This window comes from Phyllobates terribilis, unplaced genomic scaffold (genome assembly GCF_046119375.1).
Source record: "Phyllobates terribilis strain yellow unplaced genomic scaffold, ASM4611937v1 Scaffold_7__3_contigs__length_470593459, whole genome shotgun sequence".
In the NCBI taxonomy this organism is placed as follows: Eukaryota; Metazoa; Chordata; class Amphibia; order Anura; family Dendrobatidae; genus Phyllobates; species Phyllobates terribilis.
Window position 1 is genome coordinate 86,921,628 of NW_027362767.1, and position 23,549 is coordinate 86,945,176.

Below are 23,549 nucleotides of genomic sequence, written 5' to 3' on the forward strand. Positions count from 1 at the left end.
TGAGAGACAGAGACACCTAGCCCTTACTATGACCATTTTACAGCACCCAAGTTCGGGTCCCCATTTACTTCTGAGGTTCGGGTTCATGTTTGGGTAGAGTTCTGGTACCCAAAGCAAATTTTGGACTAAAGTTCTGGCAAACCTGAACATCCACGGGTCTGCTCATCCCTAGTTATTAGTGTCAGTAATTAGTGGGACACCTTATTATGTAAAAGTCTAAACCTACTGACTGATCCTCCTACTCGTCATACAAGCCTTACAACAAAATGGCCACTAAAGAGGTTTTTTTTTAAATATCCCCTATACTATTCAGAGAGTGGGGCTTTGAAACCCTGAGTACCCTGAGTACAGGGCTGTGCAGACCCTTCTTTAATATAGTGGACGTGAGTCCATTCATTGTCTTTAGGACTGCCGGGAAAAGCAGAGAGCTGTGCTTGGCTATTTTCAGCAGTCCCATTGATAATGGATACGGGATAACTTGCTATTCTGGGAAATATCCCTTTAAGTGTGTGTGCTTATTTTTTATTATTCTTACTGAAAAGAAACCTACCCCCCTAAATATAGGAATTACTAGTTTTTCAGTTGTGTCTTGTAGATGCTAAATTCTGTGCAGATATTCCAAGGTTCAGAGAGTTCGGTCATGGGCAAAGTAGATGTCAACTAATATGGCTGCCACAATAATTCCATCTTTATGAATGCAAATCTCCACTTGTACTGCAATGTATAGGGATGGGACTAATGGAAGAGCGTTTCTCCAGGGCAGTGGTCCCCAACCTTGGACTAATGGGAGAAAGTTGCTCTAGGGCTGTGGTCCCCAACTTTTCTTACCTGGAGAGCCCCATTCAGCACTGAGATTGGATCGAGAGTCACATCCAGCCCTCTCCTCACCCCTTCACCCTCAAAAGTAGCGACACCCAAAGCACTCTTTACCGGTATAATGACAGCCAAAGTTTCCCCATCACATCAAGACCTTGTGCCGCCCTCTCCTATATGCTGTATACTTACGTTCAGGGATTCCCACCTTACCCAATTTTCGCACTAAGCGCTTCCACCACTCTGTCACATTCTGCTTCAAGCATCTCCTCTGACTGGCGGTATCATTCTACCTCCAGATTACTCTACGCAATTTGTCTCTAAACCCCTGAGGCCAGTATATGTGCATCCACATCTGCTCTTGTTTGGGGGGCTACTCACAAAAGTCACCATCTGAAGACCTGCTTTCCATAGATGTTTGCCAGCTTGGTGCATTAGCACCACGGATAGCAGAAAGCTGCGAGTCACAAGTCATAGGCTTGAGAGCACTAAGGTGGCCCAAGACAGCTAAAGTGGGTTTAATAACCTGGAGGTGTCACCTCCAGTTTATTCTCCCCTAGGTAATATGGCGTACAGCTCCCAAGGATGAGGAGCAGTTGAGGTTAGGGGCTCACCCATGACTCCCACAACTGGAGGATCATTACCAGTGCACACCCTTACATCTTACTATCAGCAGAATGTCTCCTTTAAAAGATTATTACATGGTATAGAATATATATCTATCTATCAATAATTGTATCTTTTCTAGATTTTTGTTGTATTTGCATAAAAAGCAGTTTTGACCATTGTATTTTATTTTAAGCCTGCGCGCTACTCACAAAGTGTGCACATGTGATTTTACTGATAAGTCACTTTTTATTTATTAAAAAAAATATATATATATACAGTACAGACGAAAAGTTTGGACACACTTTCTCATTTAAAGATTTTTCTGTATTTTCATGACTTTGAAAATAGTACATTCACACTGAAGGCATCAAACCTATGAATTGACACATGTGGAATTATATACTTAAACAAAAAAGTGTGAAATAACTGAGAATAGGTCTTATATTCTAGGTTCTTCAAAGTAGCCACCTTTTGCTTTGATGACTGCTTTGCACACTCTTGGCATTCTCTTGATGAGCTTCAAGAGGTAGGCACCGGAAATGGTCTTCCAACAATCTTGAAGGAGTTCCCAGAGATGCTTAGCACTTGTTGGCCCTTTTGCCTTCACTCTGCTGTCCAGCTCACCCCAAACCATCTCGATTGGGTTCAGGTCTGGTGACTGTGGAGGCCAGGTCATCTGGCGTAGCACCCCATCACTCTCCTGCTTGGTCAAATAGCCCTAACACAGCCTGGAGGTGTGTTTGAGGTCATTGTCCTGTTGAAAAATAAATGATGGTCCAACTAAACGCAAACCGGATGGAATAGCATGCCGTTGCAAGATGCCGTGGTAGCCATGCTGGTTCAGTATGCCTTCAATTTTGAATAAATCCCCAACAGTGTCACCAGCAAAGCACCCTCACACCATCACACCTCCTCCTCCATGCTTCACGGTGGGAACCAGGCATGTAGAGTCCATCCATTCACCTTTTCTGCGTCACACAAAGACACGGTGGTTGGAACCAAAGATCTCAAATTTGGACTCATCAGACCAAAGCACAGATTTCCTCTGGTCTAATGTCCATTCCTTGTGTTCTTTAGCTCAAACAAGTCTCTTCTGCTTGTTGCCTGTCCTTAGCAGTGGTTTCCTAGCAGCTATTTTACCATGAAGGCCTGCTGCACAAAGTCTCCTCTTAACAGTTGTTGTAGTTATGTGTCTGCTGCTAGAACTCTGTGTGGCATTGACCTGGTCTCTAATCTGAGCTGCTGTTAACCTGCGATTTCTGTTGCTGGTGACTCGGATAAACTTATCCTCAGAAGCAGAGGTGACTCTTGGTCTTCCTTTCCCAGGGCGGTCCTCATGTGAGCCAGTTTCTTTGTAGCACTTGATGGTTTTTGCAACTGCACTTGGGGACACATTCAAAGTTTTCCCAATTTTTCGGACTGACTGACCTTCATTTCTTAAAGTAATGATGGCCACTCGTTTTTCTTAGCTGCTTTTTTCTTGCCATAATACAAATTCTAACAGTCTATTCAGTAGGACTATCAGCTGTGTATCCACCAGACTTCTGCACAACACAACTGATGGTCCCAACCCCATTTATAAGGCAAGAAATCCCACTTACTAAACCTGACAGGGCACACCTGTGAAGTGAAAACCATTTCCGGTGACTACCTCTTGAAGCTCATCAAGAGAATGCCAAGAGTGTGCAAAGCAGTCATCAAAGCAAAAAGTGGCTACTTTGAAGAACCTAGAATATAAGACATATTTTCAGTTGTTTCACACTTTTTTGTTAAGTATATAATTCCACATGTGTTAATTCATAGTTTTGATGCCTTCAGTGTGAATGTACAATTTTCAAAGTCATGAAAATACAGAAAAATCTTTAAATGAGAAGGTGTGGCCAAACATTTGGTCTGTACTGTATATATATATATTTTACATTTTCACTTTTTTTTAATCCTACATTAAAGGGGTATTCCCATCTCCAAGATCCTATCCCAATATGTAGTAGGTGTAATATTAATAATATTAGCAAATCACTCCAATTATGAATGTAGTATAGTTCTTCAAATTCGCTATGTCGCTTACCTCATGTAGGGCATTGCAGTAACTTCCATCCATGGTTACGACCACTAAGAGCTAACTAACTGTCAGTATGTGAGTGGTCGTAACCATGGATACCTAAGCTATTACAATGCCCTGAACATAGGGTAAGTGACATAGCGAATCTGAAGAACTATACTACATTTCTAATTAGAGGTATTTGCTAATATTATTATTATTATTACACCTACTAAATATTGGGATAGGATTTGCAGATGGGACTAGCCCTTTAATGTTAAAACATTCTTTCTAAATTTCAACTATAATATTGTGGGAACTAAACCCTCCCTATTCTCTGAGTCTTTGTCAGCAGCAATGTGATCAATCGTTAATCGGTTCACTGTGATCGTGACTACCATGACATACATGCATATTATTTTGGGGAAGGAGCAAAAAGGACTAAAACAAAATATTTTATACAGGAAGTAGTTTAGTCAAAGAAAAAAAGAGAAGTAAATCTTGTATTGTACCTGTGAATGCAGGCAGCAATGTAAACACTTGTTCTCATTCTTGTTACAATTGCTATGTCCAGATACAGAACGTGCATCTACTTCAACTATAACTGATTCTTAAAGGGGTTTTCTCATGGACAAAAGTTAATTTTAATCAATAGATCTTGGAATAATAATAACTTCCACAATTAGATGTGTTTAAATAAAATGTTCCTGTGCTGAGATGATCTTATAAATGTGCCCAATGTGCCCCTGCTGTGTACTGTGTAATGGCTGTGTCTCACCGTGCAGGAACATGGTCTGATCATACCACAGCTCCTGGGCAGGGGCGGGGAGAAAAAAAAAGTATAGAGATGTTACAGCAGGGGATCACAAATGATTCTGTCATAAAAGTAAAAACATTGTTTAAAAACAGGCAGTGAAATGTTTTGCCTCACAGAAAGAATCAGCTGTGATCCCTGTGCAGTAATGTCTGTATAATCTTTTGCTTTCTCCCCTGCCCAGGAGCTGTGGTATGATCAGACCATGTCCCTGTATGGTCAGACACAGCCATTACACAGTACACAGCAGGGGCACATTTATAAGATCATCTCAGCGCAGGAACATTTTATTTACACACATCCAAATGTGGAAGTTATTATTATTCCAAGATCTATTAATTAAAATGAACTTTTGTTTGTGGGAAAACCCCCTTTAAATTATATATATTTTTTTGCCTGCTTTCTGAGTTTCCCCAGTGTTTTCTATCTTCGCATTTTAGGATCTATCAGCGAGGATCTGTCACACAAGGTGTGGGAAAGAGTGCAACACAAAGGGAAGAGGGAAAGGGGGAGTGGAGACCTCCTAAGCTGATCTAATATCACTTTGTCTCTATTAACGTCCCTGTATTGGCTCTTCACCAATCGCCGCACGCGAACCTCGCCCTGTCTTTCCCAGGTGTTTGGCCCTGGCTAGGGAAGGGAGGGGGATGAGCGCTAGTCGATCCCCACTGACCACTAAAGACAACAAGGGGGAACAAACAAGGGAAGATAGCTTAGCTTTTAGTCAACTTCAAAGAGATGAACACCCATCCTCATAGCTCCAGAGAGGATGAAGCAATGCACTTCCTCCGATCCTTTACAAACGGTAATGTGAGTATCGCCGGCCCCTCCCTCTAGCAGACAGCAGGTATTTATACACCCAGGCCAGTGTGTTACTTAGCCAGAGGAAGGTAGCCGCTGGGTCCTAGAGAGACAGCCTCTAAAAAGGTGTCTGCAATGCCAAACATAGAGATCTCCTGCAACCAACTGCAGGGCGACTGTCTGTCACTTCTGACACACCCGTGACAGGATCCCTGTAGTAAACTTACAGATGTATCCACAATTAACTTTTCTTGAACTATGTTAGAGGGATTGTCCAGCTCCATGAAAAACTTTTCAGGCATTCAGAATAAGAAATGCCATAATAGCAAAATGAGGCATACTCGCCTGCTGTCACCACTGTGGACTTGGTGCAGGCTACTCTGGTGGGTTGTATCATGGCCAGAAGAGATGACTTTTCGTTCGTTGGTCACGTGATCGTTGAGGCCTGTGATTAGCTGCAGCGGTCAGGTGGATAGCAGATGTTATCAGAGGTACATGTGAATAACATGGGAGCCTACGTGTGATGAATGTTCAACAGATGGCATTCAATACAGCAATCTATTACGAAAACGTATACCTTAAACATGACAGCCTTTGGGTGATGGGTAGCATCCATCAAGGGACATGGTGAACATATCTTTTTAAGCCATTTAACACTGTACACTATACATCTCGAAAAATGTTTGGTTAAAGGTGCCTGTACAATTGAAATAACTGCTGATCAAATAGTCGTTCAGCCAACGGTTGACTCTGCAATGAGCGCACATGTTTTTTCAATGGGGAGAGAGGAGTAAGGTGCTGTCAGGCTTCAATGGAAGACTAAAATTATTGGGCAATGAAATATAACAAGTCCAATCTATATTTCTCCTGACATAATCTGCTGAGGGAGTGTCTGAACACCCCAATACCCAGTATATGGCTGGAGACACTTGGTTCAGTCAATTTGTTTGTAAAGACCCCATACACATTAGAGAGATGTTTAAGGACATATCTGTCCATCCAGGACACCCTTCTAACAAAGGATTGTCCAAAAGAGACACTCTTTAGAGGGAGCACAGGCGTTCGGTGCACCCTTGGTGTGGCCAAACAGTTCGGTGCACCTTTCTTTCTACCTACTTGTTTTCCATCTATCACAACCCTTCTTTTCCTTGACAGCTTTGGCATTATAGGATCTAGAGAAGGGCAAAGATATGTTGAAAACAAGTGGGTAGGAAGGTGCACTGAACTGTTTGGCCACACCAAGGGTGCACCGAGTACTTGTGCTTGGTTTAAATAGTCAGTTTGGGCTGGAATTCTTGAGAAACATTTTCTGTATAGTATCAAGGAAAAATTGGCCACATTACTGAGATGTAATATGGTTTAATGGGTGCAGAAGAATGAGCTCAAGAATAGGAGACCAAGATTTTAGATAATGTGGGAAAAGTCAGTTTTAAAGTTAGAACACATCATAGAGACTAGATGGATCAAGTTTCTAAGGGATTGTGGCTACATGGAGAAGGGCGAAAAGGTCAACTTGTGTATACCGGATATGCCCTTCTCTTTATTGACCATTTATAAAATCCCTCTAAGAATCCATCCGATATCACAGGAGCACAGGGGAAACCTCTTCACCTGGACTTGGCGGCTATATGGACCCTTGAAATAAGTCTGTAAGATATATGGAGGTCCCACACATCAACTTAGTTATCCTACGTCTCCTCATAAACAGACAAGAGGCACTTTCTCTGCTCTAAGTGGGCACATTGTTCCGTTCATGCCACATTCAAGAGAGATTGATGGCCGACGAGGCAGAATGTGACTTTGCCGACTGCCGGCTGAGCTGAAAAGAGTTTTGTGTACTCTCTGCCCGGCTCTATGATAATCCCAGTACTTCAGAGACCCCTCATCCCTCTCGCACCCCGGTGCTAAATTCTTTGTGCTTTCTGAGCTTCCGACACTGATTCTTCTCAGTAGCAACATACTTGTCACAGCTGTGTTAGGAAAAGGTAACCAGGTTTTAACCTGCCCCCCCTCTAGATGTGCCTTTGCCAAGCTGTATGTACTTCACACCCAGCCGACGCGTCTCGCAGTCACTATTCTTCTGTCCTGTATGGTAGAAGCCACAGAGAAACAGATGTTTCTGTGTTTGTGCATGTCCAGTCTATAGGCAGGAGCTCGGTGTATAAAGGACAGCGACTCTTCTGTCTTACTGTCATTGTGTGAAGTTGACGGTGGGTGGGCTTTGTTTTACTGTGTGTTTAAGGGTCCTGTGGAACTTGCATTCCCTATAAGAGAAGACCCTGCGCTCAATGCCCTGTGGACAACTGAGGAACGTCAAACCACAGATTTGAGGTGCAAGCATTCCCTCCCAAATAGCTTCAGTCTAGGACGTTGGTGCCCTTAAAATGTCACCCCCTTCTCACGGAAGCACACTGTATGGACACTAGACGTCTACTCTATTTGTTAACATTTGGTTTTAATTTTTCCTTTAATTTTTCAACATTTTTAAAATTAAATCTCTAATTTTGACTTGCTGTGAACAGTCCTTAGGTAGGACATTTAGCGCCGTGTCCCTTCCATGAGACATGTCACTAGCTGTAACTTATATTGTATGTATGTACAGATAAAATAATTTATTAATTTTTATCATCTGTTATTAACAATAAAGTACCTAATCCCTTCAGGATAAAAACACTTTTCACATAAGCATTTCCCTGAAGAATGCTAATTTTTCATGCCGCTTTTCAGAACATTTCGATGTGCATTTTTTCCTTGGTAATAATGCTGTAGCTAAAAGCTATTTCAACCTCTTAAGGGTGCAGCCATTTTCTTCCTTTTTTTCTGGTAAATTTGTCTGTTGAGGTATTTTCTCTTATGAAAAAACAACAACTAACTTTACCCCAGTTCTCTGCAGTCCAAACCCTGAAAGTCTTGAAAAGTTATTTCTCTTCTGAAGCCCACTTTAGACTGTGGGACATCTGGTAGAATTGGGTGAAGAAAACGTGAGCGCTACCATGAGTCCTGTGTCATCCAACAGTAAAGCATCCTGAGATCATTCATGTTTGGGATTGTTTTTTATCCATGGAGGGGGATCACTCTCAATTTTGCCTAAGAACACTTCCATGAATAAAGAATGGGACCTAAACGTCCTCCAAGAGCAATTTGGTGATGAACAATACTTTCTCTAGCATGATGGAGACCATGTCACAAGGCAAAAGTGATAACTAAGTGGTTCAATGAACCAAACCTTAATACTTTGGGTCCATGGCCAGGAAACTTCCGAGATCTCAATCCCATTGAGAACCTGAGGTCAATCCTCAAAAAGCGAATGGAAAAATAAAACACAGACATTGTGAACGACTCCAGGCACTGATTAGACTAGAATGGGTGGTCAACAGTCAGGATTTGGCTTGGAAGATGATATCCAACTGCCGGGGAGAATTGCAGAAGTCGTGAAAAATAAGGGTCAACCTTGTAAATATTAAGTCTTTGCATAAACTTGATGTAGTTATCAATAAAAGTTTATAAACTTGTGAAATTCTTATAATTGTACTTCAGTAACCAAAGAAACATCCAACTAAAAAGGTCTAAAAACACTGAAGCGTCAAAGTTTGCGAAAACAAAAATTTGTGTGACTTTAGACAGGTCAAGCATGGGATTACCAGGATTAGTCCTAATAGATTTACTGCTTGATAAAGAAGAGTAATAACAAAATAAAAACTAAACATTAATTTAATTAATACAATTTTCAGCTCCTGGGCCTGATAACTAAGGCACAGAGAGCATAGTAAGGGTTCTCATTACTAACATTATAATGCTGTGGGTGGAATAATCCTGCTGAGCAAGATCTATTAAAACTTGTTACTTTGGTCAAGTCAATACGACATATTGATTGATACTTGGAGGATTTCACATTTAAGCACATGATGTCATTATTTACACAGGAACATGCAGGGGCGACTCTGAGACACTGGAATATGGACACTTTATTGGGCAAGTTTATCAAATGTGTCAGAAAGTGTCCTAATGTGCTTTAGAGAGATGTTGCAAGACTTGTTCCATCATTAATCGTATTCTACGAAATCTGTGACAAGATGCATCAAAGTAAATTAATATTGCATAAGAGAATAGCAAACCAAGAATAGCAAGTGAAAAACTTGACGCTCAATTTGCAGTGAATGAAACAATCTCTTTAATGGCAATCCAAATAATTAACGTTTCGGTCCTAATTATTGGACCTTCATCAGAACTGATTGCCAAGCGGTATCCTCATGAAATCTGTCAAATGCAGCTCAGTCAGAAGTGCGACCCATGTCGCCATACCATAGTGATGTAGGTCGCACTACTGACGAGGTTCTGATGAAGGTCCAATAATTAGGACCGAAAAGTTAATTATTTGGTTTGCCACCAACAAGAAATTGTTTCATTCACTGCAAATTGAGTGTGGAGTTATTCATTTGCTAGTATACGGGTTTGAACCCAACTTAAGCACCTTATGTTAGAACCAGGGAGTGCCGTATATCTCTACAGCACACCAAGAATAGCCATAAAATGGAATGTTTTTGAATGCCTTTCATTTTCTACCCTCATACCCAAAAAAAAGATATTACACGCAAAGTGAAGTATAAATACTAGAGATGAGTGAAGTTTCTCGGATAACGAGTTTGAGTCACTGCGGCTGCATGTTTTGCCGCTGTTAGGCAGTCGCAACACGGGGGGATTGCCTAACAAACAGGCAATCCCCGTATGTGTTGCGACTGTCTAACACCCTCAAATCATGCAGCTGCAGGAATTGTAGCATATTATCCGAGCACGCCCAAGATACTCGGATAACACTTTATCAGGGCATGTTTGCTCATCACTAATAGCTACGTTTTGGGTAATGCACCCTTCTTCAGGCTGGAATAGGATATGTGTGGAATGTCTTTCTTGGATGAAAATAAAAATACAGAATGTCCACTTATACCAGTATATGGAGGGATGGAAACACTGGCCTGTCCAAGGACCCAGTGGTACAACATTCAGCGGATATAGAGGAATGCGGCGTGAGATACTAGTGTGAAACATGTAGGTCAAGAGAGCAGCCTGTCAGGAATTACATGTCTCACACTGGTAACACCCTCTTTCATTTAAAATAATCCCTGGAGGCAAATTTTTGGGGAAATCCGTGTCCACCCCATAGATCTTAACAGCTCATTTACTTATTAAGAAAAACATGGATTTTTTTGAAGACATCGGATCACAGATGTCAAGGTGTCATTTTATTCAGCTTCCTATGTCCATATAGACGTCTTAGAAGGGCTGATCCTACTGACAGATTCCCTTTAATACCGAGAAATATCATAATAATTATACATCTACAAAAATACATCAATCTACCTTAAAGGGTGCCCACATAGTATATTTGATGTGGATTTTTCTGGCTGAAAATTTTAGGTCCAAATATAGCATCAAAAATTGTTTTTTGAAACTCTTTTTTGCTATGGTTTCTGTGTATGGGGAGGGTTTTTTCACCACCTTTTGATTCAGTGATCAGATTCGGATCTTTTTTCAAGTAGAAACACCTCAAGAATTGACATGTTGCTCCTTTTTTTCCCACTGGAAATAAACATCACCATGTGCACGATCAATGTGCTTTTCCAACTGAAATCTATGGGAAGCTTATTCAAAAGAGGTCTGGGATGTGGATTTTGGAACAGAATTTGTTCCAAAAGCTATATCAAATAACTCTGTGTGACCATACCTTAACAAAACTGTGTAAGTGAAGCCAATGTGCACAAAGTGGAATCCCTCCAGAGAAGATCGCTACACATACAGTTCCTTGGCTTCATTCAACTTCCTCTACAGTTGGTGGCCAGAGGCAAACTAGGGGACAGGGTGTATGCTACAGAGTTGTATCATGTCCAAACTCAAGTCTTGGAGCGACGCTTCTCTACAGAGTAGGCCTCCTTACTCACTTATTTTTACTTGTCAAAATAGTCTACCAATTTTTGACGTTTTGAAAGTTACACAACCTTTGTGTAATAGATCACAAATGGAAGAGCTACAGTAGACACACTTATTCAATAGTCAAACTTCTAAACTTTTGAATCCCCATTTATGAGACATTTGTCCCCAGAGAGCACTTGGGATGAAAGACAAAACTTTGCCCATTCTAGGCACATTTGGAAAAGCAACATCCCTTTAAGGTCCATTTAACAGAATGGATAGTTTTAGGGTTTTGGCCATAGATGCAGAGAAGCCATTCCGGAATGACTTATAACTTTACACATATAAGTTTGTTAAGATACTTAAAGTCAAGGAACTTTAGGAACTATTCATCATTGTTTTTGCGATAATCTTTTTGCCTAATTTTGTGACTGTTTTTGTGCCATTGTCATCTTTTCATTTGCGCCTTCACATTTATCTGTTCATGTGGGATTTTTTTTTGGCCCACAATGGTGGGTGGGGTCTAAGCTTTTCAGATGTTTTCGCCTGATATTTTTGCAGACATTTACTCCAGTCCCTCCCTCTGGAGTGATTTTACATATGCTGAAAAACGTTTGCTTAATTTTACAAAATGTGCATTTTTTTTTGCTCAAAAATGCAGCAACAAAGGTTAAAGCCAATAATAAAAGTAATTTTTGACTTTTCGCAAAATTCATGAACAACGTGCACCATTTTGAAGAATTTGGCACAAAAAACTGCAATGAATACCACAAGGGAAAACAGAAAAATGACCTAAAAAAAAAAACAACGCAAATGATGAACTGGGGCTTTGGGCTTTTTTAGGCTGGGAGATCCACTTGAAGGACTAGTATCCATAAGAAGTAATTTTGTAATTGGACTTACTTGTGTGCCTTGTCTTCCATTTCTTTTTGACAAGCGGTTGCCTTTCGCACGGACTCCTTCAGTTCTGTATTCTGACACTGGACTTCACGCAGTTGACGTCCCAACTCCTCATTCTGCTGATGCGTTACTTTAAGAAGCTCTCCTCGGTTTTTTAAAGCATCATCGTAAAGGCTGATCGTCCTGGAGAACTGTTCCTTCAGGTTCACTTCTTGAGACAAGGACTGGTGCAAGCTGAGGAAACACAAAGCAAGATCTGTGAGCACTGAAGGAAAACTACCTATCATTTCTGACATATTTCCAACATTTTTTTTTTAAATATATCTGCAATATTTTGCTTGGAGTTTTTGAGATTTGTGATAACTGGATCAGTTAGACTTTTTTTTCTTGATTATCAACAGCTTTTGTGCCATAAATAATTGTATGTTTTGTACAGTGGCCAGTTATTATCTCAGCTCCTTGTTCCAGGAGAATTAAGGGGGGGGGGGTGGTCAAGAAATATTGCAAACCATATAGATGGCTATATGAGTAAGATGTCAATAAAGAAGCACTTTATTTTATTTATTTCACTGCCAGAGTGGTGTCAATAATGATTGTGTCCTACCCCTAGTAATATACTTATAAGCTGCTGTCTTCTGCTGTTCTCAGTGCCGCTCCGGTCGGTCTTCTACAGGTTGTGACCTGCCGGAGCTCTCCAGTGTTTGCTGGGTGAGCTGGAGGTCACTTCTTAATGTAAGTCTATGAGAGCCAGTAAGGGGCCAGAACAATGCTCTCATAGACTTACACTGAGAGATTGTGACCGTCACTTCTGACTTCTGGGCAGTCAGGAGCTGCAGTCACAAGATGGTGAAATGGTAAGTATAATACTAGGAACAGGAAACATGGATTAGTGATACCACTCCAGGGGTGACATTTAAAAAAACGCCGGAGTGGTGCTCTAACTTCAGTATATGACACAAATAGGTGTGATAAAAGGGGTATCCCTGCCTCCACCAATCCACAGAATAGTGATGATTGTTACATTGGCGTGGGTCTCACCGCTCTGAACCCTACAGATCGCCAGAATGGGGAACTTGTGTCCCCCGCTCTCCACTCAGCAGTCTTGTTGCCAGGGCTGTGGAGTCGGTGTCCATTTTGGTGGAATCGGTATAGAATGGACAAACTCCGACTCCTAAAATATATAATAAATTGGGTACAGTAGTGCAATGCAGTTTGTGGTGAATATTTTTCATAAGAATTTGTGAAAGTTATGAAATGTCCTATAAATGTCTGTCCTATTCCTGATCTAAGGGTCTAGACTTTTAGCTGAGATGAATCTGTGCTACAGTAAATTTATCACTTACACATGAGCCATGTATGAGGGAGTCGGTGTTATGGAAATTTTGGAGTCGGAGGTTTGGCTTACTGACTCTACAGCTCTGTTTGTCGCCAAGGGGGAGTTAGTGGCTGGTAAAGCATGCTGCTGCTGCTCCATGCAAAGTCTATGGCACTGCAAGGTTAGCGGTAAGCCATGCTGCATTCGGCTACCGTTGTATCACAAGCACCATGCATGACAAGCACCACCAGTCAACTCCTCCTAGACGTTGTCCTGTGGACACCTGGGGAGAACGGGAGATAAAAGTTCCCTAAACTTTTGATCATTGGAGGTCCCATGCTGATCCAACAATTGGACCTTCATACAAAATTTGTTAGACGTGACCCTACCAGCCATGGGTGTTAGGGCAGAGAAACCTTTAGGCCCATCTAGATATGACCCCTATAACCCTCGTCTATATACTGTATTCATTTATATAGTTTATTTTTTTTAGCAAAAGAAAAGTCAAGAATCATAGAAAAAAAACTAACAGTCCATGTCTTTCAAAAGCATCTTGAAATTATGGGAATGATCTAAATTAACACTTCACTATGACAGCTGAAAAGGGTGTAAAGCAAATTCTACAAGTTTTTGCATTAGAAAGTATAAAGCATTTTAACTCCGGCCAAAAGTATACAGTAGCCATGTCTTAATATTTAACAATACCTGGTCACCATGCAAAAAAAGATGGCATGGGTATCTAACAGTATGCAATAATATTTACCTGCCTCTTTTAACATTTGTTGTATCGAGTGTAAATTGTGTTGCAATTTATTCCATTTTGTAGTAAATTTTGCAAGAAAGTAAGATTTATGGAGCAAACTTAGAAATACATGGCGTACCAACTGGCTGCTGACGTACGTACAAGAAAATATATTTTCCGTTTTTTAATTACCTGGTTACATGACACATTTATTTTTATTTTTCTTCTCCAGAAAAAGTGTCATTTGTGTCCATAGAAACTATCTGGTATTGTAGCTCAGCTATTATGGATTCCCTGCAATATGGTAATAGCGAACAACACTATCATAAGAAATACATTTCTATAAGTATAGATTCTAATGGAAATGGTTTACAAAAAAAAAACCCAATTACCAGAGCTCTTAAGGACAAAAGGGAATACCAGGCCAGCAGAAAATATACATTGCACCGGTTTTCTCAACTACCATTGCAACATAGTCCAGTGTCCAAATCTGCAGGTTTAATCATAAACTGACGTGATTTTCATCCCCAGATTCCCGGCAGTTTAAGCCTTTTCCTCCCACATAAAAATTAAAGCACTATGCAGATTATAATTCCTGTATATCTCATGCAACAGGATGTGTCCCCGAGCTTTCCGGGTGACTCATGGGATGAGCATGCACTTTTATGACAAGCAAAGTCGACCATATAAATGAATTGCTATGTTCATAGGAGTTAAGTAACTGGTAAGAGTTTTTCGATGTGCACTAAACTACCGAACATTACTTAAAAAAGCACTAACATCAAAGTTTTTATCCACTTAATATATTGCAGTCATCATATTATATAGCACTGTGTACTTACAATTGCTCATTTTGCATTTCTACCCAGATAATTCTCTTTTCTCTGCTCCATGTAGAAACAGGAAGTCTCTTGTCCCTGCATTTATCATTCCCTCTTCAACTCCTGACCCTGCTGCTGCTCCGCTCCTCTCCCTGTCAGGGCCTTTTGCAGTGACTCATGACTTGTGCAGGAAAAATGAACCTCCTGTTTCTACATAGAGCTTAGAGGTTTGTAATCACGTGATGTCATAGACCTAATGGAAAATAGAAGAATTAACTGAGTAGAAAGGCAAAATGAGCAATTGTAAGTACACAGTGCTGTATAATAAGATGATTGCTATATATTAAGAGGATAAAAACTTTTGATGGGAGGAGGAGTGCTTCTTTAAATGCCATAGAAAAAGAACCAAATGCCGCATTTGATGCAAATGGTGGTCTATAATTTATTCTGGGTTTTTATGGAAGCCAAAAGGAATTGAATAGTCCTCCAAATGCCTTTCTTAAGCCGGCCATACACATTAGATGACTGGCTAACCATCTCAGCCGGCTCTCTCATACACAGGAGCACTCAATCGCCCGAGCCCTCCTGTGCTCTCTATGAGAAAGCAGTAACCAGACATCTCTGCCGGTGACATATCTCAGGAGAACAATGTGACTGTTAGTCCAAAATGGGACATGCTCGATCGACATCTCTCCTGACTAACAGTTGGCTGCCTCCCACATACACATCAGACAGTTGTCTGTACCTGTCGATATCGGAGAGTTCACACAAAATATTCTGTGTATGAAGCCTTTACTACTTTGATTCTTCCTGTATCACAAAAAAAGGCAATTAGCCAACTCTTAAAGGGAACCTGCCCCGTTGAACGTGCATTCCGATCTGTGAACAGCACGGTGTAGAGAAGGAGAAACTGAGCAGAATGATATGTAGGTTTGTGGGAAAAGATTCAGCAGAACTTGTAATTTATTTATTGAAGTCTCTGGTGTTGGTCTGCAGATGAGTCCAGTGGGCGGTCCTATTCATACAGGAGACACTGTCAGTCACTGAGTAGGACCGCCCACTGGACTCATACCAACACCAAGGATTTCAGTGAATAAATTACAAATTTTACTGAATCTTTCCCAACAAAAATGTCTATCAATCTAATCATCTCCTGCTCTATAACATCCCGCCGGCAGATCAGATACCATTTTCAATATAACAGTTTCCCTTTATATATCCACCTAGTATTAGACTGGCTGCTAAAATCAGAAATGGGAAGCCATGGGAAATTCAAATCCACTGCAACTTCCATATCAGTTTTTTTTTTTTTTTTTTTTTTTTAAGGTTCAAGATATTTTAAGATGGTCCGTTATACCAGGGCTGTGGAGTCGGAGTCGTGGAGTCAGAGTCGGTGTCCATTTTGGTGGAGTCGGAGTTGGTATAAAATGGACTGACTCCGACTCCTAAAATATATAATAAATTGGGTACAGTAGTTGAATGCAGTTTGTGGGGAATATTTTTTCATAAGAATTTGGGAAAGTAATGAAATGTCCTATAAATGTCTGTCCTATTCCTGATCTAAGGGTCTAGACTTTTAGCTGAGATGAATCTGTGCTACAGTAAATTTATCACTTACACATGAGCCATGTATGAGAGAGTCGGAGTCATGGAGTCGGAGTCATGGAAATTGAGGAGTCGGAGTTGGAGGTTTGGCTTACCGACTCCACAGCCCTGCTTTATACTATAGACAGAATATACAGACTGCCATAATAAAATCTGTATTCGGACATCTGATTTCCAAAGGAAAGATTGGGAGTTTGAAGGGATTTTCCAATGAATTTAAATCAAGTTTAACATGAAAAAAAAGGACTGTAAGCACTGTAATAATCTCACCTTAGGGTGAATCTCCAGAAAATTCTGCAACTGAAAATCCGTTCTATTCATCTGAATGGGGGCATTGCGGAACACAAAATCCTCAGCATGGGCATTCACCCTTATTAATTCTGCTTCGTTCCTTCACCATCTATACCTACTAAATATCCTTTGTATGTCTATACGCCACGACATTATATAATGAGATGCAACCTCATAACTGAATTCATTAATTGGGTGCAGAATAGCATGTTTATTACAACTTGGTTTATTTTCCTGTTTAATGCATGTCATTATTATATAAAGGGATTATCTAAGGAAAGAAAGAATTGCAATAGCCCCAAAAAATTAAAGTAAAAAAGGTGATATTTTCTGTTTTACTTACATATCACATTTCTGCAGCGTGCTGCTAGTTCCAGCATTCTACTGTTTCCTTGCAATTCTGTCTGGACCCTCATACAGCCACTAGAGCCCAGCCCCTGCCTCCCCTCCCCATTAGTCTCAGGATGTCAACAGTCACATGATGGAGAGAGGGTGGAAACCTTGTGCTGTTCAGCCCTTTGCAATGACATGATTGATGAGAATCCGACCCAAGCGGGAGGAAAGTCAAATATCACTCACAAGAACTAGGTCGTTTAGTCATTGCACAGGAAAAAAAACAACACAACTTCTTGTGCCATGTGACGAATACTAAAGGGCATGTCTGCCTCTGTTTAATAGAGGGAGCTCCAGTTTAGTCCCTTGTCAGCAACCTCAGTGTAATTACGGAAATTCCATAATTTTTGGCCTATGTGCACATGACGGCTTTTTCAGGAGGATTCAGCCTGGAATCCTCCTGAAAAAGCACCGCAGAGCTGACACAAAAAATAAACAAAGTTAATGTACACACGACACAGAGCCACAAAAAATGAACATAAAGGTAATGTACACACGACACAGAGCCACAAAAGATGAACATAAAGGTAATGTACACACGACACAGAGCCACAAAAGATGAACATAAAGGTAATGTACACACGACACAGCCACAAAAGATGAACATAAAAGTAATGTACACACGACACAGAGCCACAAAAAATGAACATAAAGGTAATGTACACACGACACAGAGCAACAAAAGATGAACATAAAGGTAATGTACACACGACACAGAGCCACAAAAGATGAACATAAAAGTAATGTACACACGACACAGAGCCACAAAAAATGAACATAAAGGTAATGTACACATGACACAGAGCCACAAAAAATGAACATAAAGGTAATGTACACACGACACAGAGCCACAAAAGATGAACATAAAAGTAATGTACACACGACACAGAGCCACAAAAAAATGAACATAAAAGGTAATGTGCACACGATGTCTTTAAGAAGTCGGTGGACCCCCCTCCACTTCCCGAGTTTTTCTTAGGTGAAACCGCTTTAGGAAAAGCATTGCAGTTTTTAGCCTGAAGTGGCTTTCCTGTGGTTTTTGTGTTTTTTTTCTAGAATTTAAACTATAACAAGTGAACATGCTCCTTCTTTTAATCACTTCACTGTTTCCAAACCGAGAAGTGGTTCAAATAAGACTGAACATGTGGACAGAATGTCGTTTTTACATTGCTGTACACTATGTTCATTGTTTTGCAACGCTTTTTCAGTCGGATTCCATTTGGAATCCGCCTGAAAAAGACATTGTATGTGCATACTCAGAGGATGATCAATCCGCTTTCTTATTTTTGTAGCAAATTCACAAAACAGAAGACTCATTGCTTGTTTAAAGCATCACTCCAGAGGTTTTTCTTTTTTCACGGCTGGAGTGATGCTTTAAACATAAGTCCCTGCCCCCCGTCATATACTCACCCTCCGGCATCTTCACCGTTTTTCGATGCTGCTCCGGTACCGCGGCGCCATCTTATGAGCGCAGCTTCTCCTTAGGCCTGTATCACAGTCTGAATTCTTTGAGGCCCGGACCTCAGTAAGGCCTCATTCAGATGTCTGAATCCCTCGTGCGTGGTTTTCACAGATGGAACTCTTACCTGTGATAGTCTATGGGACCATTCACTATGATTTTTGGCGGAGCAAGTGGTCGGCGGAAAATCGCAGAGACATGTCCAAGCGTTGGCTCAAAATTGGCAATGCAAGTCTATGGGTCCTTGAAAATATCAGACGGCACTCGGATGACATCCAAGTGCGGTCCGATTTTCAAGGACTGAAAGAAAGGAGGTGGAGAAACTTTTTTTTTCTCCACGTACGAGAAAAACTGATGGCACTCAGACCGAATGCTGATCAAAGTCTGATCAAAATAACTGGTCCATATGTGAGAAAATCGAATGTCTGAATAAGGCCTAACGGTGAGCAATATTCTACATCAAGACAATTCTAACTTTCTTGAAGAGCAGTAGACAAATCGGCTCTACAGAATGGAGTCTTGTCAGGGACACTTTCTTTTTCTTTACTTTCCCCAATACATTGCTAATTGGGTTAAGATCCGGATTCTTTGCTGGCAATATGTTAAAGAAAATCTTTATCACTCTCTGCATTATCCTTCAGAAAAATTACTACGTCGTTGCTGGCCATTCAGCCGATTTTCTTATGGTTTGTTCTCAAACATCGTATTCCCTATGTCTGTTCTGAATCTCAGAAAAGGGAACAAAGAGTAAAAGTGGGCACATCAGCTACAGTGACTATAAATTCTGGGAAAAAATAATGAGGACTTCATTAGCTTGGGAGAAATGAAATTGCTTCTTGGAAATCAGATATTGGTTGAAAAGAAGGTACATACTTCTAACTTTTTTTTTCTATACATTTTGTATTAATATAATTCATTAACATTTCACTTAATTGCGGTTTTGCCAATTAATAACAGTTTACGATACATATACAAGGCCAGCGTCCCGAAGCGACGCACCCGGGCAAGTGCCGTGGCCCTGGACAAACGGGTGGGGGGCCCAGTCAGTGGCATACTGTGCTGGCCCCAACCCCCCCTTTTATCGTACTTTCAACTGTTTCAGCATCCTGGATGCCAATACAGATGAAAACAATGATGGGAAAGGGAGCCGTCCGCTGACACTCCCTCTCTCATCATTTCCCCTCTGCATCTGAGCTCTGTGACATCTCAGCGCAGAGGACACAATGAGGTCACTACAGCGCATCCTCTGTGCTGAGGGTCAGAAGACCAGAGACTGGAGCAGCGGGGGAACAGGGAGAGGTGAGTATTTGTTTATTTGTTTTTCATGTATGGAGCACTATGGGGGCCAAATACACTGAATGGAGCAATATATGAGGCCCTTATACTGAATGGAATAATACTGTATGGAAGACTATGTGGGGCCCATTATACTGTATGGAGCTCTATATGTTGCCCATAATACTGTATGGAGCACTATATGGTGCCCATAATACTGTATGGAGCACTATATGGTGCCCATAATACTGTATGGAGCACTATATGGTGCCCATAATACTGTATAGAGAACTATATGGTGCCCGTAATACTGTATGGATCACTATATGGTGCCCGTAATACTGTATGGAGGACTATGTGGTGGCCATAATACTGTATGGAGGACTATTTGGTGAGCGTTATACTGTATGGAGCACTATATGGTGCCCATAATACTGTATCGAGCACTATATGGTGCCCGTAATACTGTATGGATCACTATATGGTGCCCGTAATACTGTATGGAGGACTATGTGGTGGCGATAATACTGTATGGAGGATTATTTGGTGAACGTTATACTGTATGGAGCACTATATGGTGCCCATAATACTGTATGGAGCACTATATGCTGCCCATAATACTGTATGGAGCACTATATGGTGCCCGTAATACTGCATGGAGGACTATGTGGTGGTCATAATACTGTATGGAGGACTATATATGAGGAAAATGACTTTTGTAAAGGGTACACTGCTGAGCAAAGTTTCAACTGGTAGGGTACATTTAACAATATCTAGTTTACCTCTTTTGTATTGAAGAACTGAAATAAATTAACTTTTTGATGATATTCTATTCTTGTGAGATGCACATGTGTGTGTATGTATGCATGTGTGTGTTTATTTATATATAAATATATATATATATATATATATATATAATAGAGAGAGAGCGAGAGAAGTGCAAGAAGCTTATAGATGGCTACAAGAAATGTTTGGAGGCTGTCATCAATGACAAAGGGTGTGCAACCAAGTATTAATTAGGGGGGGCTTTATTGCTGCACATGAGGTTTATTCTGTTTCTTCTTTGAAATTGCAACATGGAAGTTGAAAAACAATGTTTTATAGTTGTATGACTTTGGACCACTAGTTAAAAAATCTTGAGGATATAACTCTGGTACATTTCACACAGCAGTGTGTATGTATGTATGTGTGTGTATATATATATATATACACAGTACAGACCAAAAGTTTGGACACACCTTCTCATTTAAAGATTTTTCTGTATTTTCATGACTATGAAAATTGTACATTCACACTGAAGGCATCAAAACTATGAATTAACACATGTGGAATTCTATACTTAACAAAAAAGTGTGAAGCAACTGAAAATATGTCTTATATTCTAGGTTCTTCAAAGTAGCCACCTTTTGCTTTGATGACTGCTTTGCACACTCTTGGCATTCTCTTGATGAGCTTCAAGAGGTAGTCACCGGAAATGGTCTTCCAACAATCTTGAAGGAGTTCCCAGAGATGCTTAGCACTTGTTGGCCCTTTTGCCTTCACTCTGCGGTCCAGCTCACCCCAAACCATCTCGATTGGGTTCAGATCTGGTGACTGTGGAGGTCAGGTCATCTGGCGTAGCACCCCATCACTCTCCCTCTTGGTCAAATAGCGCTTACATAGCCTGAAGGTGTGTTTGGGGTCATTGTCCTGTTGAAAAATAAATGATGGTCCAACTAAACACAAACCGGATGGAATAGCATGCCTCTACAAGATGCTGTGGTAGCCATGCTGTAACATACCTGGCGGCGTCCTTGCATAGTGGTCCATCTCCCACTGTGCAAGAGCGCGCACTTGATCTCCAGTCCAGAATGTCTCTCTGGCTTCCCTCCATGCTGTCTGTTTGTGTCTGTTTCTGCTGCTTAAGGGCGGCGCCCGATCACTTCCTGCTTTTTGTACCTGCTGTGGGTCACACCCCTTGTGCGTCCTCAGCCTATTGCTGTCTGTCACCTGGTATATAACCCAGCTGCGGCAATCAATCCCTGCCTGAGCATAGTGTTTCATTCAGTGTGTGCTTGCACTCTGTAGGTGCCAGGTCCCGTTCTTTGTCTCCTGCCTTGCGGTATCAGTTCCCGTGTCTGAACTGAGTCCTGTCTATGTCTCCTGCCTTGTGGTATCAGTTCCCGTGTCTGAACTGAGTCCTGTCTATGTCTCCTGCCTTGCGGTATCAGTTCCCGTGTCTGAACTGAGTCCTGTCTGTGTTCTCTTGTCTGCCTATCCTGGAGGCTGTATTTCCAGGCCTGTCTGAACACGCTCCTAGCCTGTTCCTCCCGCCTTCTAGGGGCCGATTACCTAGACCCGTTCCTGTATCTTGTCTGTCCTGTCTGAACACGCTCCTAGCCTGTTCCTCCCGCCTTCTAGGGGCTGATTACCTAGACCCGCTCCTGTATCTTGTCTGTCCTGTCTGAACACGCTCCTTGCCTGTTCGTCCCGCCTCTCTGGGGGCCGTATTCCCAGACCCGCTCCTGTATTCCGCTGCAGTGTCGGTCTCCTCCGTACACTCAGTTCCAGTCTGAACTCTCTCCTATCCTTTACCTGTTTTGCCTCTATGTCCGTTCCCTTCCTTTTTCTGCAGAGTCTGAACTCGTACCTAACTCCTGCTTGTTGTCTCTGTACTCCCGTTTGTGAGTTTTTGGTCCACTCGCTACTTCACTGCAAGTATCCTGTGGGTATCTGGCTCTGCCTTTCTCTTCCTGTCTGTTCCGTGTGAACAGAGCCCTGTCCCCTCTGCTCTGCCTTGCTTACCGCTCCGGCGGTTCTTGCCTGCTCCTACTCCTTTGCTCACCGCTCCGGCGGTTCTAGCCTGCTCTGACTCCTTTGCTCACCGCTCCGGCGGTTCTAGCCTGCTCTGACTCCTTTGCTCACCGCTCCGGCGGTTCTAGCCTGCTCTGACTCCTTTGCTCACCGCTCCGGCGGTTCTAGCCTGCTCTGACTCCTTTGCTCACCGCTCCGGCGGTTCTAGCCTGCTCTGACTCCTTTTCTCGCTGCTCCGGCAGCCTTGCTCCGCTCTGACCCTTTTGCTCGCTGCTCCGGCAGTCTCGCTCCGCTCTTATCCTTTTGCTCACTGCTCCGGCAGTCTTGCTCCACTCTTGCTCACCGCTCCAGACGGCCTCGTCCTGCTTTACTCTTGCTCACTGCTCCGGCAGTCTCGCTCAGCTCTGACCCTTTGTTCACCGCTCCTGGCGGCCTTGTCCTGCTCTACTCTTGCTCACCGCTCCAGGCGGCCTTGTCCTGCCCTGTTCTCGCTCACCTCTCTGGGAGGTCTCACTCTGCTGTGTTTGTCCGCCACATCTGTGGTTCTGTTCCTGAGTCCCAGTGTGTACTGGGTCCTATCCCGCCTGTGTTCCTACCTGCTAGTGCCTCCCTGTCTGCACTCTAGCTGTGCTTGCCTGTACCCCCCTGCCTGCATACCCGCCTGCCTGCATACCAGTCGTGCCTGCCTATACCCACCAGTCTGTGTGCCAGCCTACCAGTCTGTTCCTGTATTCCCCTGTGTGGGTCAACAGCTGTGTCCGGGGTCTGTCCTGGAGTAGCACCTGGTCCCTCTGCTCGGTTCCTCCTTGGTGCACTGGCGTCGTATGCCGTCGTGCGACCCTGGTCGGATCGGGTGAATACCTAGTTACGCCCCTCCAGGCATTCACTCTCCGGCACGGTCCAGTGGAATCACTACAATCACACGCACACGCCGCTCAGCCCGGGCGTGTGCATTACACATGCTGGTTCA

General features: G+C 42.1%; 1 protein-coding gene across 3 annotated transcripts in view; it reads right to left on the bottom strand.

Moving 5' to 3' along the window:
- The window catches only part of MIPOL1 (mirror-image polydactyly 1), a 381,387-nt gene that overhangs the window by 14,244 nt on the left and 343,594 nt on the right, over positions 1 to 23,549 (bottom strand). For all 3 annotated transcript variants that reach the window (XM_073638937.1, XM_073638940.1, XM_073638936.1), the window contains one exon: positions 11,889 to 12,119. In XM_073638937.1, coding sequence (XP_073495038.1) covers positions 11,889 to 12,119 — 231 coding nt within the window. The remainder of the gene's footprint in view (positions 1 to 11,888; positions 12,120 to 23,549) is intronic.